At 39.5% G+C, this 17,171-nt stretch overlaps 1 protein-coding gene across 2 annotated transcripts in view; it reads right to left on the reverse strand.

Moving 5' to 3' along the window:
- MCF2L2 (MCF.2 cell line derived transforming sequence-like 2) overlaps positions 1 to 17,171 on the reverse strand; it is a 252,899-nt gene that overhangs the window by 151,590 nt on the left and 84,138 nt on the right. For both annotated transcript variants that reach the window (XM_050780177.1, XM_050780176.1), the window contains exons 4-5: positions 5,315 to 5,405; positions 2,545 to 2,664 (exon numbers count right to left, since the gene is read on the reverse strand). In XM_050780177.1, coding sequence (XP_050636134.1) covers positions 2,545 to 2,664; positions 5,315 to 5,405 — 211 coding nt within the window. The remainder of the gene's footprint in view (positions 1 to 2,544; positions 2,665 to 5,314; positions 5,406 to 17,171) is intronic.

Here is a 17,171-nt window from a genome sequence, read left to right on the forward strand (position 1 = left end):
ATGATGAGAGTGCTGGAGTTGAAAAACCATTATTCTGCAACCAATAAATAAAGGTTGTTTCAGGCAAGAATCTTCAATGGATATTAAAGAGAGATTGGACTTTTTAGAGGAGCAGATATTTGCATGATCTTAAAGCGTCTCTGCAAAGATTATTAGTTGCAAGGGAAAGAATCTATTTAATATTTGGGAAAGTGGACAACACTTTGACTAGGGGATCAAAATTCACATCACCAATAGGGGACAGACGAGCACCGTGGGCTTCCAGGCAATACTCCGAGAAGGACATGTATCACTTAAGTAGCATAAAAGACGAAGAAAGGGCTGGATGCAGTGGCTCACGCTTGTAATCCCAGCACTTTGGGAGGCCAAGGTGGTTGGATCACCTGAGGTCAGGAGTTCGAGACCAGCCTGACCAACATGGTGAAACCCCGTCTCCACTAAAAAAAAATACAAAAATTATCCGGGCGTAATGGCAGGCGCCTGTAATCCCAGCTACCCAGGAGGCTGAGGCAGGAGAATCACTTGAACTTGGGGGGCAGAGGTTGCAGTGAGCCAAGATCACGCCATTGCACTCCAGCCTGGGCAACAGAGCAAAACTCCATCTAAAAAAAAAAGATATGGAACACTTCCTAGAAAGTTCCTTTTGTCTCCTTCCAACTAGTCTCCACCACCCTCATCCCTAACAGCAGCCACTGTTTTGATTTTCTATCACAACATAGTTTTGCCTATTCTTGAACTTTTCCTAAAAGGAATCATAATCATACTGCTTAATGTCTAGCTTCTTTCTCTCAAGAGAATATGTTTGAAATGTATCCATGTTGTTGAACGTATCAGTACTTCACTCCTTTTTATTGCTTAATAGTATTACATTATATAAATGTGCCACAACTTATATATACTTTTCCGTTGACCAGCTGATGGACATTCCTGTGTATGTCCTTTTGTGAATTTGTGTTTTCATTTCTCCTGGTTGGGTCATAGGTTAGGTGTATGTTTACTTTTAAAGAAACTATCAGTCAGGCACAGTGGCTCACGCCTGTAATCCTAGCACTTTGGGAGGCTGAAGCGGGTGGATTACTTGAGGTCAGAAGTTCAAGACCGGCCTGGCCAACATGGTAAAACCACATCTCTACTGAAAATACAAAAATTAGCTGGGCGTGGTGGTGGGCACCTGTAATCCCAGCTATTTGGGAGGCTGAGGCAGGAGAATGACTTGAACACAGGAGGTGGAGGTTGCAGTGAGCTGAAATTGCACCACTGCACTCCAGCCTGGGCAACAGAGCAAGACTCCATCTCAAAAAAAAAAAAAAAAAAAGGAAGAAAAAAAGAAACTATCAGCTGTTTCCATTGTGGTTGTACCATAACTTACCACTTTTATTGGCTACAAAGTACACTGATTGGGTAGATAATTATTTATTTAACCAGTCCCCTATTGTCAAGTATTAAGTTATTCTCAATCTTTTACCTTTATAAACAGCTTAATAATGAACATTGCTGTCTAAGCAGCTTTGTCCAGATGTGTGAAAATATCTATAGAATAACTTTACAGGTGGGTGAAAGAGGGTGTACATTTGAATTTTCTATAAATACTGATAATTAATCCTTCACATTGCTCATTACCAACTCCATTCCTACCAGCAAATTTTAAGAGTGCTTGTTTTCTCATATCTGTTTGCCAAAGTTATAGGTAAAAATTTGAATCTTCTAGTTTTGTTTTTTTCTTCTGAGAATCACAATGTTGACTTTTTACTTTAGTTTCCTGTATTTATGTCACCCCTATATTTCAGATCTGTGTTTTGTTTCACCTGTACAATTTAGCTTCCTCACAAGTCCCTTTCTATCATTTTAGACACCACCTTCAGACGAATTTTACCATGTCACTCCCCAGGTAGAAAACCTTCCCTGGCGCCTGGTGTGGTGGCTCACACTTGTAATCCCAACACTTTGGGAGGTCGAGGTGGGTGGATCACCCAAGGTCAGGAGTTCAAGACCAGCCTGGCCAACATGGTAAAACCCTGTCTCTACTAAAAATACAAAAATTAGCCAAGTGTGGTAGCGCATGCCTGTCATCCCAGCTACTAGAGAGGCTGAGGCAGGAGAATCACTTGAACTCAGGAGGCGGAGGTTATGGTGAGCTGAGATTGCATCATTGTACTCCAGCCCGGGTGACAAGAGAGAAACTCTGTCTCAAAAAAAAAAAACAAAAAAACAAAAAAAGAAAAAGAAAACCTTCCCTAGATCCCCACTGTCTACTGAATAAAATCCAAACCCTGCATCCTCACACTGAAGATCTAGTCCATGTTTCTTACTCTTTCCTCCAAAAGATTACTGTTTACGTGCTCCAACACAAATGAAGCTTCCCATGGGCCTCCGTCCAGTGTGTACTTCCCACCTTTATGCCTTCACTCATATGGTTCCCTCAGCCCAGAAAACCCTTTTCTCCCTCTCTACCTGTTGAATCTTACCTTGCCCAGAAACCCTGCCCAAATGCCATCTTCGCCAGACGCCCTAACCAAATGAGACAAGATGAAAGGTCAAGCTTACCGGCACTTTCTTTTTCAATTCATTTCGATAGTATTTAATGCCAATGTCAGTAAACGTCCTCTGGATAAAGCGAGATGGACGAAGGATGAATATAAGCTGTAAATTTCCTGGAAATGCCACCTGCAAGCATCAGGAAAAGTGTCAGGAGGAGAGAGAAAATGTCATATCCATTACCAGGGTCTACATTGGTCTCCCCTTACCCAAGATCAAGACCACTGAAGGAAAAGTTAAAATGAATGCCATGATGTAAATCTCACCAGATTTCAGGGCTGAAAGAGACCTTAGAGGTCAGATAAGCCTAACGCCTCCTGAAAAACCAAAGCTAACCAAACGAGCAAGCAAAAATGTTTTCTGATTATAAAAATGATTCATATTATTTATAGAAAAATTGGGAAATTAATAAAAGTATACATTAGAAAGTGAAAACTCACCCATGGGTTTTCACAGCCATACTTAATATTTCCATCTGTTTACTTATAGGATGTTTTCTTTGTTTAAATATCTTTATCATGGCTCATATTATTAAAATATTTTGTAACTGGCCTTTTCACTTAATGTTATACCATAGGCTTTTATTCCTGTTATTAATAAATTCTTTGGAAATATTATTCTTTATGGGTGTACAATTTATTTAACCAATCCCTTATTGTTAATCATTTAGGCTTTTTGATAATTTTACTATTGTAAATAATGCTGATATGAACATCTTTATCCACATCTTGGAATATTTTCTGAGGCTAGAATCGTAGAATAATTACTGAATCAAAGAGTTAGTATTTTAAGTATTCTTGATGTATATTATTGCTAAGTTGCTTTCAGAAAGTATTGCCCTCATCTTAAGGCAAGGTTCTGAGCAATGAGATAGTCCAGGTTCATATAATTGCTTAGGGGCAAACCTAGGAACCCAGGTCTCCATGGGAACTGCCATGGCTTTCCATTCTTCCAGTGGTTCCCCCAAAGCAACCTCCTATGGCGCCTTTTTTTTTTTTTTTTTTTTTTTTTTTAATCTAAATCAGATCTTTACTCCAGACTACTTTGATTCACTAGGACTGGGATGAAATCTAGGTATCAGTATTTTCAATGAGTACGTGAAGAGGTTCTGGCAGGTAGCCAGATTTGGGGATCCCTGCACTATAGCATGTTTTACATATAAAATGATCAACGTAATTCTGGAACAAATTAGGCTCAGATACTAGATTACTCATGTGTTATGTATGGACCCTGGAAAGCCAGAACTCTCTAGAGGCCAGACTGGAATAGTCATGGGCATCAATCATGGCTGCAGTTATCCCAAAGATAAATCCTGTATCCAAAACTAAACTAAAGGGAGAAAACAATCCATGCAGTGATGGGAGGACTCCCCTCCCCATCTTTGAATGCAAGCTCCTAACAGAAGAACCTCGCGCTTTGTTGTCCCAAGACGGAAAGTATTGGCTGAGGCATAATTTGTGAATTTGGATGAGGCTCTAGAGCAATCTGACAGGGACTCCGTGTGTGTGCATGTTTGCATGTGTGACTCCTTCTGCAAGCAGGTTTAAGTGAGGTTTCAAATGTCCCTCTCCTGTCCTGCTTTACCACACTACCACATCCATCCTCTTTAGCCAGTCCCAACTGCTCCAGAGGGGCTATGCTCAGGTAAAAATGTTGACTTAGCTGGCCCTAAGGTGTCTCTGCTTGTGGCAGAGTTCACAAGTCTGAGGTCCCTACAGAGGAAGGACACATCTACTTGCTGAAAACAACAAATAGGGTTCAAAAGCAGACTATAAGCAAAAGGAGGCCAATCCAAGGTGATATAATTTAATGCAAAAGCAAGCACACCTCCCACCACGCTACTTAAATATCATTGGGTCTGTTTTTGCCATTGTCTTTCTAATATATGAATAAATAATTTGGCTAGGTGCAGTGGCTCAAGCCTGTAATCCTAACACTTTGGGAGGCCGAGGTCCACAGATCACTTGAGGTCAGGAGTTCGAGACCAGCCTGGCCAACATGGTGAAACCCTGTCTCTACTAAAAATACAAAAACTAGCCAAGCGTGGTGGTGCATGCCTGTAATCCCAGCTGCTTGGGAGGCTGAGGCAGGAGAATCGCTTGAACCCGAGAGGCAGAGGTTGCAGTCAGCTGAGATCGCACCACTGCACTCCAGCCTGGTTGACACAGTGAGACACTGTCTTAATAATAATAATAATAATAATACTGAAATAAAGACTGTCTTAAATTGAATTGCCCCCAAAGCAAATCCTCGGACACGGATTGGTGCAGGTATTTTGTCGGGGAAGTGATTCCAGGAAGCTCGAATGAGGGAATGCTAAGGAAGACAACAATGAATAGAGTGGCAATGTCTCAATGAGGTGGTTACTACTGTAGGCAAAGGGGGCTGAGACTCTCTGGGATACTGTGTGGAACACACCTCAGAATTGCCCCACTGCGGGTCTGGAAGCTGGGGTGTTTATCTTCCAAATCCTCTAACTCAATGGTCGCAGGTTACCCCTGGGGCATTAACTTTCCAGTACTCCCCACCTGCCCCTCTTCAGTGACCAGAGAAGTCAGTAGGTAGAGAGACTTAGGAAGTCTTTGACATGCTCAGAATTGTGTGCAGGTGACCTGCAGATGGCAGAGGAGATAGGGATGTGACATAACAGCACCTGTTACAAAGATCTTCCCAAAATTTGACATAAAATAATTGCCTTTTCCCTAGGACTTTGATATGAAATAGTTGAACAGACAACTTAAATGACTTTTATAATAAAAGCACAAAAATAAATATTTACGGCTATTCGTGTCAAGGACGCCTTTACAGAGCTCCACTTGTCTCTTCGTCTGTCGATAACAACAACGAATCCAATGCTGGCAGCCTCCACACTGCAAAGAAGGGTGGTCAGTGTCAGAGATTAGACCCATATGCTCCATGTGGCTCCCACAGCAGAATACACCCTGGAGCCTCCACAGCACTCCAGGCTCACCGTGTAAACACCCTGCACAGCACAACCAACTCCCTCTCCCAGTCTGAGCCTGGGAATCTTAACAAAATGGATACTTTGTCTATCAGACCCACTTAAGGACTGCCTTTCTGGCTGGCAAATGCATGAAACACCAAAGGAACACATGTGTTCAAGCCCAAAGGAATATGCACGTGTCAGGTGAGCATCACATATCCCCAGTGTAGGCAGAGGACCTCGAGGTTGAGCTCTGCCATCCTTCCACTCCCAAAGCAAACATTCATAGAGCTATCAGTACAGTAACATGCTCAGCTATGAGGCTCGAGAGCAATCTGAGAGGGAGTAAAGAGAGAGGTGTTCGGAATTAATACATGTCAGTGGGAAAAGCAACCCCGTCGCAGTGCCTGGCTATAAATAGGTCAAGACACCATATGCTTGAGAAGACATCATTATCACTAAGACCAAAAGGAAGCTGTTTGGTCCCCTCTCAAGTCCTCATGAAATTCTGACAGAATCCTTCGAAAGTAGAATTCTAAAAGTGAAAACATTTTTCTTATCTCCTTTGGGAAGAAGAATGGTACAGAGAAAAGAGCAAGGGCTTTGGAGCCTGGTTCAAACCCTAGTGTTGCCACTTACTAGCAGTGACTTACTAGCAGAGTTCACCTAACTCTGCTAAAATTCGGTGCTCTTCTCTGTAAAATGACAATCATATTACCAGTAATAAGATGGTTAAAAGCACAGATTCTGGAACCAACTTGACTAGATTTGAATTCTGAATTCTATTGTGTGTGCTTTTGGGGGGTTGAGTGGTAGTTACTTAACCCCTGTAGTTTCTCGGACTCTTCGTTTGTAAGGCAGAAATAATAAAATAGTATCTATCTATGAGGTTGATACGAGGATTAAATGTGTGTGTGTGTGTGTGTGTGTACACATATATGTACAAACATGCAAAATGCTCAGAACAATGCCTGACACTTGGTAATGCTGTATAAGAACTAGCTATTATTCTTTCTTTCTTTTCTCCAATTCTATTATGTCTTATGTGCTTGTCACAGAGATAAAAAGAGATATAGTACATGATAAGTAGTTGGCCTAGAGTAAACCTTCAGTAACTCTCTAATATTGGGTGAAAGGTGGGCTCTACCCTACAAAAGTGTGTACATGTGAATGAGGCAGAAGGTCTAAGCAAAACCTGCAAGAAAACATAAGTAGCTAATCTCAGTTAAGCATCACTGGGTTAATCGATTCTCACAGCCCCATACTGACCCAGGTTAGCTTGCTGAAAACTCATTTTAAAAGTGAAAGTGAAATAAGGACATTTGCAGGCAACTAGAGGTGAGAGAATTTATTGTCATTAGACATACACTTGAAGAAATATAGATTCAGCTGATGTTTAGGAAAATTTTCACTCCTACCAAAAACAAACAAAACACTGGTGAAGTTAAAAGCTCATATTTTTCCTTAAACATGGGAGAACTCTGAAGACAAAGAAATATAAATGAACAAATTCCAGAGAGACTTAAGACCTTCCATAGAGAGCAAATACTAAAGGAGACCTTTACATAAAGTGGTGGTTGCCTATTCTGGGAATAGGCAGGCAAATGAATGAATCTGAAGGGAAATAATCCAACATGATAACCTGATTTTCTTTTTTTTTTTTGAGACGAGTCTCACTTTGTCACCCAGGCTGGAGTGTAGTGGCACCATCTTGGCTCACTGCAAACTCCACCTCCCAGGTGCAAGTGATTCTCCTGCCTCAGCCTCCTGAGTAGCTGGGATTACAGGCATGCACCACGACACCCGGCTAATTTTTCTATTTTTAGTAGAGACAGGTTTCACCATGTTGTTTAGGCTGGTCTCAAACTCCTGACCTCAAGCAATCCACCCACCTCAGCCTCCCAAAGTGCAGGGATTACAGGCGTGAGCCACCGCACCTGGCCCAGCATAGTAACTTGAATCTGCAAGAGGGAATGAAGAGTTATGTAAACGTTAAATATGTGAATATATAGTGTATACATAGTATTATCAACTATTTTTTTATTTCTCTGAAGACTACTGACTAATCAAAGTAAAAGTAATAAAGTATTATTATAAAATAAATGACGTCACAACAATAGCATGAAGAATGGAATGGAGTAAGTAAAATTACTTTTACTTATTATTAGCCAGGTGCAGTAGCTCACACCTATAATCCCAGCAACTTAGGAGGCCAAGGCAGGAGGATCGCTTGGGCTCAGGAGTTCAAGGCCAGCCTGAGCAATATAGCAAGACACTACCTCCACTAAAATTTAAAAAATTAGCCAGGCATGGTGGCATGTACCCATAGTCTCAGTTCCTCAGTAGGCTGTTGTGGGAGGATTGCTTGAGCCCAACAGATAGACTGGGCTCAAAACAAAAACAAAAACAAAAACCCCCCAAAAACAAAGTACTATTAAAACTAGTATTGGGTGAAATTAAACTATACTATTTATGTTGTATATAAAGTGGTATGAAATTAATCCCAGGTAGATTGTGCTAATTTAAAAACACATACTGTGACATTAGGAAATAATTGCTAAAAACTCAATAAAGGAGATAAACAGAATACTGAAAATATTTGAATAATTCAAAAGAAAGCAGGAAAGGAGAAATAAGGGAACAAGTCAGAGATGGGTAGATTAAAACCCAACCATCTTAATAATCACATTAATTGGAAATTGCCTATAACACTCCATTTAAAATGCAAATAGCCAATGCAAAAACATACCAAAATGTAAAGACCATCGACACTATGAAGAAACTGCATCAACTAACATGCAAAATAACCAGCTAGCATCAGAATGACAGGATCAAATTCACACATAACAATATTAACCTTAAACATAAATGGGCTAAATGCCCCAATTAAAAGACACAGACTGGCAAATTGGATAAAAAGTCAAGACCCATTGGTGTGCTCTATTCAGGACACCCATCTCACGTGCAAAGACACACATAGGCTCAAAAAAAGGGATGGAGTAATATTTACCACGCAAATGGAAAGAAAAAAAAGGCAGGGGTTGCAATCCTAGTCTCTGATAAAACAGACTTTAAACCAACTAAGATCAAAAAAGACAAAGAAGGGCATTGCATAGTGGTAAAGGGATCAATGCAACAAGAAGAGCTAACTATCCTAAATATATATGCACCCAATACAGGTGCACCCAGATTCATAAAGCAAGTCCTTAGAGACTTACAAAGAGACTTAGACTCCCAAACAATAATACTGAGAGACTTTAACACCCTACTGTCAATATTAGATGGAGACAGAAAATTAACAAGGATATTCAGACTTGAACTCAGCTCTGGACCAAGCAGACCTAATAGACATCTACAGAACTCTCCACCCCAAATCAACAGAATATACATTCTTCTCAGCACCACATAGCACTTATTCTAAAATTGACCACATAATTGGAAGTAAAACACTCCTCAGCAAATGTAACAGAATGGAAATCATAACAAATAGTCTCTCACACCACAGTGCAATCAAATTAGAACTCAAGATTAAGAAACTCACGCAAAACTGCACAACTGCATGGAATTTGAACAGTCTGCTCCTGAATGACTACTGGGTACATAAAGAAATGAAGGCAGAAATAAAGATGTTCTTTGAAACCAAAGAGAACAAAGACACAATGTACCAGAATCTCTGGGACACAGCTAAAGCAGTATTTAGACGGAAATTTGTAGCATTAAATGCCCACACAAGAAAGCAGGAAAGATATAAAATCAACACCCTAACATCACAATTAAAAGAACTAGAGAAGCAAGAGCAAACAAATTCAAAAGTTAGCAGAAGACAAGAAATAACTAAGATCAGAGCAGAACTGAAGGAGATAGAGACCTGAAGAACCCTTCAAGAAATCAATGAACCCAGAAGTTGGTTTTGTGAAAAGATTAACAAAATAGATAGACTGCTAGCCAGACTAATAAAGAAGAAAAGAGAGAAGAATCAAGTAGACACAATAAAAAGTGATAAGGGGGATATCACCACTGATCCCAAAGAAATACAAACTACCATCAGAGAATACTATAAACAACTCTATGCAAATAAACTAGAAAATCTAGAAGAAATGGATAAATTCCTGCACACAAACACCCTCCCAAGACTAAACCAGGAAGAAGTCGAATCCCTGAATAGATCAATAACAAGCTCTAAAATTGAGGCAGTAATTAATAGACTACCAACCAAAAGAAGCCCAGGACCAGATAGATTCACAGCCAAATTCTACCAGAGGTACAAAGAGGAGCTAGTACCATTCCTTCTGAAACTATTCCAAACGATAGAAAAAGAGGGACTCTTCCCTAGCTCATTTTATGAGGCCAGCATCATCCTGATACCAAAATCTGGCAGAGACACAACAAAAAAAGAAAATTTCAGGCCAATATCCCTGATGAACATCAATGTAAAAATCCTCAATAAAACAATGGCAATCGAAACCCAGCAGCACATGAAAAACTTATCCACCACGATCAAGTCGGCTTCATCCCTGGGATGCGTTCAACATATACAAATCAATAAATGTAATCCATCACATAAACAGAACCAAAGACAAAAACCACATGATTATCTCAATAGATGCAGAAAAGGCCTTCAATAAAATTCAATACCCTTCATGCTAAAAACACTCAATAAACTAGGTATTGATGGAACATATCTCAAAATAATAAGAGCTATTTATGACAAACCCACAGCCAATATCATACCAAATGGGCAAAGCTGGAAGCATTCCCTTTGAAAACCGGCACAAGACAAGGACGCCCTCTCTCACCACTCCTATTCAACATAGTATTGGAAGTTCTCGCCAGGGCAATGAGGCAAGAGAAAGAAATAGAGTGTATTCAAATAGGAAGAGAGGACATCAAATTGTCTCTGTTTGCAGATGACATGATTGTATATTTAGAAAACTCCATCGTCTCTGCCCAAAAGCCCCTTAAGCTGATAAGCAACTTCAGCAAAGTCTCAGGATACAAAATCAGTGTGCAAAAATCATAAGCATTTCTATTCACCAATAATAGACAGAGAGCCAAATCACGAGTGAACTCCCATTCACAATTGCTACAAAGAGAATAAAGCACCTAGAAATACAATTTATAAGGGATGTGAAGGACCTCTTCAAGGAGAACTACAAACCACGGCTCAAGGAAATAAGAGAGGACACAAACAAATGGAAAAACATTCCATGCTCATGAATAGGAAGACTTAATATCGTGAAAATGGCCATACTGCCCAAAGTAATTTATAGATTCAATGCTATTCCCATCAAGCTACCATTGACTTTCTTAACAGAATTAGAAAAAATTACTTTATATTTCATATGGAACCAAAAAAGAGCCCATAGAGCTAAGACAATCCTAGCCAAAACAAAGTTGAAGGCATCATGCTACCTGACTTCAAACTATATTACAAGGCTACAGTAACCAAAACAGCATGGTACTAGTACTACAATAGATACATAGACCAATGGAACAGAACAGAGGCCTCAGAAATAATGCTACACATCTACAACCATCTGATCTTTGACAAACCTAACAAAAACAAAGCAATGGGGAAAGGATTCTCTATTTAATAAATGATGTTGAGAAAACTAGCTAGCCATATGCAGAAAACTGAAACTGGACCCCTTCCTTATGCCTTATACAAAAAAATAACCCAAGGTGGATTAAAGGCTTAAACAGAAGACCTAAAACCATAAAAACCCTAGAAGAAAACCTAGGCAATGCCATTCAGGACATAGGCATGGGCAAGGACTTCATGACGAAAATACCAAAAGCAATTGCAACAAAAGCCAAAACTGACAAATGGGATCTAATTAAACTAAACAGCTTCAGCACAGCAAAAGAAACTACCATCAGAGTGAAGAGGCAACCCACAGAATGGGAGAAAATTTTTGCAATCTATCCATCTGACAAAGGGCTAATATCCAGAATCTACAAGGAACTTAAACAAATTTACAAGAAAAAAACAACCGCATCAAAAAGTGGGTGAAGGATATGAACAGACACTTCTCAAAAGAAGACATTTATGTGGCCAACAAACATATGAAAAAATGCTAATCATCACTGGTCATTAGAGAAATGCAAATCAAATCCACAATGAGATACCATCTCACACCAGTTAGAATGGCAATCATTAAAAAGTCAGGAAACAACAGATGCTGGAGAGGATGTGGAGAAAGAGGAGCGCTTTTACACTGTTGGTAGGAGTGTAAATTTGTTCAACCATTGTGGAAGACAGTGTGGCAACTCCTCAAGAATCTAGAACCAGAAATACCATTTGACCTAGCAATCCCATTACCGGGTATACACCCAAAGGATTATAAATCATTCTACTATAAAGACACATGCACACATATGTTTACTGCAGCACTGTTACAATAGTAAAGATTTGGAACCAACCGAAATGCCCATCAATGATAGACTGGATAAAGAAAACGTGGTACATATATACCATAGAACACTATGCAGCCATGAAAAAGAATGAGTTCATGGTCCTTGCAAGGATATAGATGGAGCTGGAAACCATCATTCTCAGCAAATTAACACAGGAACAGAAAACCAAACACCGCATGTTCTCACTCATAAATGGGAGTTGAACAATGAGAGCACATAGACACAGGGAGGGGAACATCACACAGTGGGACCTATCAGCAGGTGGGGGGGTGAGGAGAGGGAGAGAATTAGGACAAATACCTAGTGTAGATGATGGGTTGATGGGTGCAGCAAACCACCATGGCACATGTATACCTATGGAAAAAACCTGCTCGTTCTGCACATGTATCCCAAAACTTAAAGTATAATAAATAAATAAATAAATATTTAAAAAGGCAAATAGAGACAGAGTAAATACACTGCTTACAAAAGATACACTTTTGTGTATCAGGACAGAGTTAGATTGAAAGAACAGGGTAGTAAAACATACACCATGCTATCACTAGTCATAAGAAAGCCAATGTGGCTATGTTAATATTTTTCAAAGTAGTATTTATGACAAGGAGTATTGGCAGAGATAAATTATTCATAAATATAAAAGGGCCAATTTATCAGGAACACATAAAAATCCTAAATGTCTAAGCGTGCAATAACATTGCTCCAAAGACACTAAGCAAAAATGGGTAGAACTAAAAGAAAAACAGATAAATCCACAAAGTTTGAGATTCTAGTATTCCTCTCTCAGTAACTGATAGAACAAGCAGTCAAAAATTAGTAAGAACATAGACCTGACTTGGAAGAACGCAACATCTAGCAACGCAGAAGATATTCTTTTCAAATGCTCATGGAATGTTTAACAAAATAGACCATTGTCTGGGTCATAAAGCAAGTATCAACACTTTTTTTTTTTTTTTTTTTTTTTTTTTTGACGAGAACGAGACATTTATTTCAAGATTTCAGGGGAGACCACCAGGTATCTAAGGCTAGGCCCCAGTAGAGAGACAGCAGGGTGAGCTGGGAGCCCTGGATTCAAGCTCTGGCCTGCTGTTTCTGTGTGCCACATCTCAGGACAGGTCATGCATCCCTTTGAGTCTCTTATTATTATTATTATTATTATTATTATTATTATTATACTTTAAGTTCTAGGATACATGTGCACAACGTGCAGGTTTGTTACATATGTATACATGTGCCATGTTGATGTGCTGCATCCATTAACTCGTCATTTACATTAGGTGTATCTCCTAATGCTATCCCTCCCCTCTCTCCACTCCCACAATAGGCCCTGGTGTGTGAGGTTCCCCTTCGTGTGTCCAAGTGATCTTGTTGTTCAATTCCCACCTATGAGTGAGAACATGCGGTGTTTGGTTTTCTGTTCTTGAGATAGTTTGCTGAGAATGATGGTTTCCAGCTGCATCCATGTCCCTGCAAAGGACACGAACTCGTCCTTTTTTACGGCTGCATAGTATTCCATGGTGTATATATCCCACATTTTCTTAATCTAGTCTGTCACTGATGGACATTTGGGTTGGTTCCAAGTCTTTGCTATTGTGAATAGTGCCACAATAAACATACGTGTGCATGTTTCTTTATAGCAGCATGATTTATAATCCTTTGGGTATATACCCAGTAATGGGATGGCTGGGTCAAATGGTATTTCTAGTTCTATATCCTTGAGGAATCGCTACACTGTTTTCCACAATGGTTGAACTAGTTTACAGTCCCACCAACAGTGTAAAAGTGTTCCTATTTCTCCACATCTTCTCCAGCACCTGTTGTTTCCTGACTTTTTAATGATTGCCATTCTAACTGGTGTGAGATGTTATCTCATAGCGGTTTTGATTTGCATTTCTCTGATGGCAAGTCATGATGAGCATTTTTTCATGTGTCTGTTGGTTGCATAAATGTCTTCTTTTGAGAAGTGTCTGTTCATATCCTTTGCCCACTTTTTGATGGGGTTGTTTGGTTTTTTCTTGTAAATTTGTTTGAGTTCTTTGTAGGTTCTGGATATTAGCCCTTTGTCAGATGAGCAGATTGCAAAAATTTTCTCCCATTCTGTAGGTTGCCTGTTCACTCTGATGGTAGTTTCTTTTGCTGCGCAGAAGCTCTTTAGTTTAATTAGATCCCATTTGTCAATTTTGGCTTTTGTTGCCATTGCTTTTGGTGTTTTAGACATGAAGTCCTTGCCCATGCCTATGTCCTAAACGGTATTTCCTAGGTTTTCTTCTAGGGTTTTCATGGTTTTAGGTCTAACATTTAAGTCTCTAATCCATCTTGAATTAATTTTCATATAAGGAGTAAGGAAAGGATCCAGTTTCAGCTTTCTACTTATGGCTAGCCAATTTTCCCAGCACCATTTATTAAATAGGGAATCCTTTCCCCATTGTTTTTGTCAGGTTTGTCAAAGATCAGATGACTGTAGATGTGTGGTATTATTTCTGAGGGCTCTGCTCTGTTCCATTGGTCTATATCTCTGTTTTGGTACCAGTACCATGCTGTTTTGGTTACTGTAGCCTTGTAGTATAGTTTGAAGTCAGGTAGCATGATGCCTCCAGCTTTGTTCTTTTGGCTTAGGACTGTCTTGGCAATGCGGGCTCTTTTTTGGTGCCATATGAACTTTAAAGTAGTTTTTTTCCAATTCTGTGAAGAAAGTCATTGGTAGCTTAATGGGGATGGCACTGAATCTATAAATTACCCTGGGCAGTATGGCCATTTTCACGATATTGATTCTTCCTATTCATGAGCATGGTATGTTTTTCCATTTGTTTGTGTCCTCTTTTATTTCACTGAGCAGTGGTTTGTAGTTCTCCTTGAAGAGGTCCTTCACATCCCTTGTAAGTTGGATTTCTAGGTATTTTATTCTCTTTGAAGCAATTGTGAATGGGAGTTCATTCATGATTTGGCTCTCTGTTTGTCTGTTATTGGTGTATAAGAATGCTTGTGACTTTTGCACATTGATTTTGTATCCTGAGACTTTGCTGAAGTTGCTTATCAGCTTAAGGAGATTTTGGACTGAGATGATGGGGTTTGCTAAATATACAATCATGTCATCTGCAAACAGGGACAAATTGACTTCCTCTTTTCCTAATTGAATACCCTTTATTTCTTTCTCCTGCCTGATTGCCTTGGCCAGAACTTCCAACACTATGTTGAATAGGAGTGGTGAGAGAGGGCATCCCTGTCTTGTGCCAGTTTTCAAAGGGAATGCTTCCAGTTTTTGCCCGTTCAGTATGACATTGGCTGTGGGTTTGTCATAAATAGTTCTTATTATTTTGAGATATGTTCCATCAATACCTAGTTTATTGAGAGTTTTTAGCATGAAGTGCTGTTGAATTTTGTCAAAGGCCTTTTCTGCATCTATTGAGATAATCACGTGGTTTTTATCTTTAGAGAACACTGGAAATTAAATGATGGCTTGCAGCAATCTGGAGAGCATTTGTTCAAGGAAAATGGCTGTGTCTCAGTATGAACAGTGAGCTTTTTAACTTGCCCTATTTCTATCCTCCCCTTCCTTGGGGGTAGCCTTAGAAATGAACAGCCTGCAATGATGGTGAAAATCAGCAGTCTGGCAGCCATGGGAGGGGCAGAACAGGAATGGGGGACCTACGGAGCCTCAGTCTTATAGAATTATCATTATTTGACCTGTCCAGGGGTTTCTAGGAATACCCCACCTGCAAGGCTGTCTTTATTAGGCCTGACTCAGAACTTGCCCAATGTGAAAAGTCTTTTCCCCAAAGGCCTTTGTAGAAAATGATTACAGGCAATTGTTTAACTTCTTGGTTGCTTGAGGTATTGGCTAACAGTGGGGCAAACATGGGCTAATCAAGAAATTTAAAAGGGAAAGCTCAGGAATAAGATGCTCATAGAGGCTTGTAAAGGCTCCAAAATATTTGTGAGACTCTAGAAGACCATGCACACATTTCCTGTGAATATGTTCAGGACAGATCTGAGAAGGCCCCATGATCTTACCTCTGGCTGATCTTGATGATCTGCACACACAGAAAGTGAAGGCTTTGATGTTCCATCAATACCAAATTTATTTAGAGTGTTTAGCACAAAGGGTTGTTGAATTTTGTCAAAGGCCTTTTCTGCATCTATTGAGATAATCATGTGGTTTTTGTCTTTGGTTCTGTTTATATGCTGGATTACATTTATTGATTTGCATATATTGAACCAGCCTTGCATCCCAGGGATGAAGCCCACTTGATCATGGTGGATAAGCTTTTTGATGTGCTGCTGGATTCACTTTGCCAGTATTTTATTGAGGATTTTTGTATTGATGTTCATCAGGGATATTGGTCGAAAATTCTCTTTTTGTTGTGTCTCTGCCAGGCTTTGGTATCAGGATGATGTTGGCCTCATAAAATGAGTTAGGGAGGATTCCCTCTTTTTCTATTGATTGGAATAGTTTCAGAAGGAATGGTATCAGTTCCTCCTTGTACCTTTGGTAGAATTCGGCTGTGAATCCATCTGGTCCTGGACTTTTATTGGTTGGTAGGCTATTAATTATTGCCTCAATTTCAGAGCCTACTATTGGTCTATTCAGGGATTCAACTTCTTCCTGGTTTAGTCTTGGGAGAGTGTATGTGTCCAGGAATTTATCCATTTCTTCTAGATTTTCTAGTTTATTCGCATAGAGGTGTTTATAGTATTCTCTGATGGTAGTTTGTACTTCTGTGGGGTCGGTGGTGATATCTCCTTTATCATTTTTTACTGCATCTATTTGATTCTTCTCTCTTTTCTTCTTTATTAGTCTGGCTAGCAGTCTATCAATTTTGTTGATCTTTTCAAAAAACCAGCTCCTGGATTCATTGATTTTTTGAAGGTTTTTTTGCGTCTCTATCTCCTTCAGTTCTGCTATGATCTTAGTTATTTCTTGCCTTCTGCTAGCTTTTGAATTTGTTTGCTCTTGCTTCTCTAGTTCTTTTAATTGTGATGTTAGGGTGTCAATTTTAGATCCTTTTTGCTTTCGCTTGTGGGCATTTAGTGGTATAAATTTCCCTCTATACACTGCTTTAAATGTGTCTCAGAGATTCTGGTATGTTGTAGCTTTGTTCTCATTGGTTTCAAAGAACATCTTTATTTCTGCCTTCATTTCGTTATGTACCCAGTAGTCATTCAGGAGCAGACTGTTCAAATTCCATGTAGTTGGGCAGTTTTGATTGAGTTTCTTAGTCCTGAGTTCTAGTTTGATTGCACTGTGGTCTGAGAGACAGTTTGTTATAATTTCTGTTCT

Source organism: Macaca thibetana, chromosome 2 (assembly GCF_024542745.1).
Source record: "Macaca thibetana thibetana isolate TM-01 chromosome 2, ASM2454274v1, whole genome shotgun sequence".
Lineage (NCBI taxonomy): Eukaryota > Metazoa > Chordata > Mammalia > Primates > Cercopithecidae > Macaca > Macaca thibetana.